Raw genomic sequence first — 1,957 nt, 5'->3', positions numbered from 1 at the left:
ATTAAGTCCAAATACTATATTCAATGCTTATATGTATACTAAAGTACTCCATTTTTTAAACTTAATGTGGATACTCAGTCCATATGGGACAAGACTACACAATTTCTTTAAAAAATAGTATGCATTAGTCTGATACCTTAACTTTCTCCAACCCCCTTCTCTTGCATGTTACCAGTCGAGAAATCTTGACTACATTCCACCAGCTATTCAGTAAGTGAACCCTTCTTTCTGGAGGATGTAGTTCTATAATGAATAAATACCACAATAGTTTGTGAATACACACCCATGAACCCAGTGGGGTAGTTCTTGTCCGTGCGGATCTTGCCATCAACACGGATAAGCCTCTGCATGGTGATCTTCTTAACCTCATCGTTGGTAAGTGCGTACTTGAGTCGGTTACGCAGCAGGATGACAAGGGGAAGGCACTCACGCCTCTTGTGGGGGCCGGTGGAGGGTCTGGGAGCAAAGACGCCTCCCAACTTGTCCAGGAGCCATGACTTGGGGGCGCACACCCGCTTGCAGTGGTGCTTTGGTCCTCGCTGGAGGGGGCGATAATAGTAATTAGTTGTAGATATCTTAGATTTTCCATTTTTAAAAAAACTATGTAGAAGGATTTAGTACACAATATAAGGATTCAATTATCAATAATTATTCTGCAATTACAGAAACATAGGATTAAGCCACAAATTTAATTCTTGTGGAATATTGTTTCCATGTTGGGTAATGCCAGAGAGAACACAAGTCCAATTAGCGACCGTCATGGGCCTTAATCTTGCTTCTTTTTTGAACATGAGAAAACCTGCTAGTCTAAACATGTCTTCGATGAGAAGCTTGCAACAAAGTAACCAACTATATCTATACCTAATACAAATTCCCATTCAAGAGTCTGCCCACAATACCCCTGAAAAGCAAATACACACCACAAAGGAGGAGATTCTTTGAAAAGGGAAGTATATTTACATTACAAAATATACGTAACCATTTCCAATTGATAGAGGAGAGGTTCTGAAGTCCTTATTTACAAAACTTAAAACCTGATTTGACTATACAGAAGTGAACATTTTTTTGCATTAGTTCCACGTAAAATCTATGTCAAAACTTCCTTTGCTCACTCCCGATAAATAGTATCATCATCCAAGATGTAAGAGAGACTGAACTCGGGGCCAACAGGTCTCTGCTGAAACTATCACATTGTAAACAAAAAGGGAGAACACGAGTGCTGGACATTATCAATGGATTCACTTCTGTATGCCTAAAATTGTAATCAAATATCCTTTCATAATCATAATTCCTGCACAAATTCCAGGCCCCACTCATATTGATATTTCTTGAAAAAGCAGAGATACAAACTCGTTAGGAAATTATCTCGTGTGTTTCGGCCTCTCGCCGACATGGATCCCAACACCATGTAAACATTACAATTTATCGCGCGATATTTCTTCCATCCAACACTTTCCACCAATTCTTAGTTTCACGACTCTCTTTTTCATTTCCTCTGGATTGTATTCTATTAAATGAACTTCCTCCATTGTGCCGAACATCACTGATTTTTTAAATGAAACGGACGTAACTGCGGACACTCACCACCATGTTTCTGTCTGAGAGGTGAAAGAAGGAAAGAAAGATGGCGCTGGCGGCGACGACTCTGAGGGACCCCGGCAATAAACCAAAACCCAGTAATTGAGAAAGTGTTTCATATCTTGGTTTTAAATCCGTGTAATTGTAAAAATTAACTATAAATTCGAATTTAGTGGCTTATTGTTACAATTTCATTGATAACTTTAAGTTTAAAGAAACCTGATGGGTGCGTAGGGACCATTCGGATATGAGAACATTTAATTTTCATCATATTTTATTGTTTTCATATACAACCTTGTATAGAACATTCACTTAATATTGCAAGGAAAATGCATACACAACAGATCATATGCAATGTCTTCAATAGAAAAAAATATAT

At 38.2% G+C, this 1,957-nt stretch overlaps 1 protein-coding gene across 1 annotated transcript in view; it reads right to left on the bottom strand.

The window, feature by feature from the left end:
• Positions 1-1,653, bottom strand: part of LOC119586393 (40S ribosomal protein S4-like) — a gene marked incomplete at its 3' end in the record, with an annotated part of 6,435 nt that extends 4,782 nt beyond the window's left edge. The window contains 2 exon segments of the mRNA XM_037935114.1: positions 284-539; positions 1,585-1,653. Coding sequence (XP_037791042.1) covers positions 284-539; positions 1,585-1,590 — 262 coding nt within the window.
• Positions 1,654-1,957: the final 304 nt, after the last annotated feature.

This window comes from Penaeus monodon, chromosome 21 (genome assembly GCF_015228065.2).
Source record: "Penaeus monodon isolate SGIC_2016 chromosome 21, NSTDA_Pmon_1, whole genome shotgun sequence".
Taxonomy (NCBI): Eukaryota; Metazoa; Arthropoda; class Malacostraca; order Decapoda; family Penaeidae; genus Penaeus; species Penaeus monodon.
This window is presented reverse-complemented; position numbering and strand designations above follow the sequence as displayed.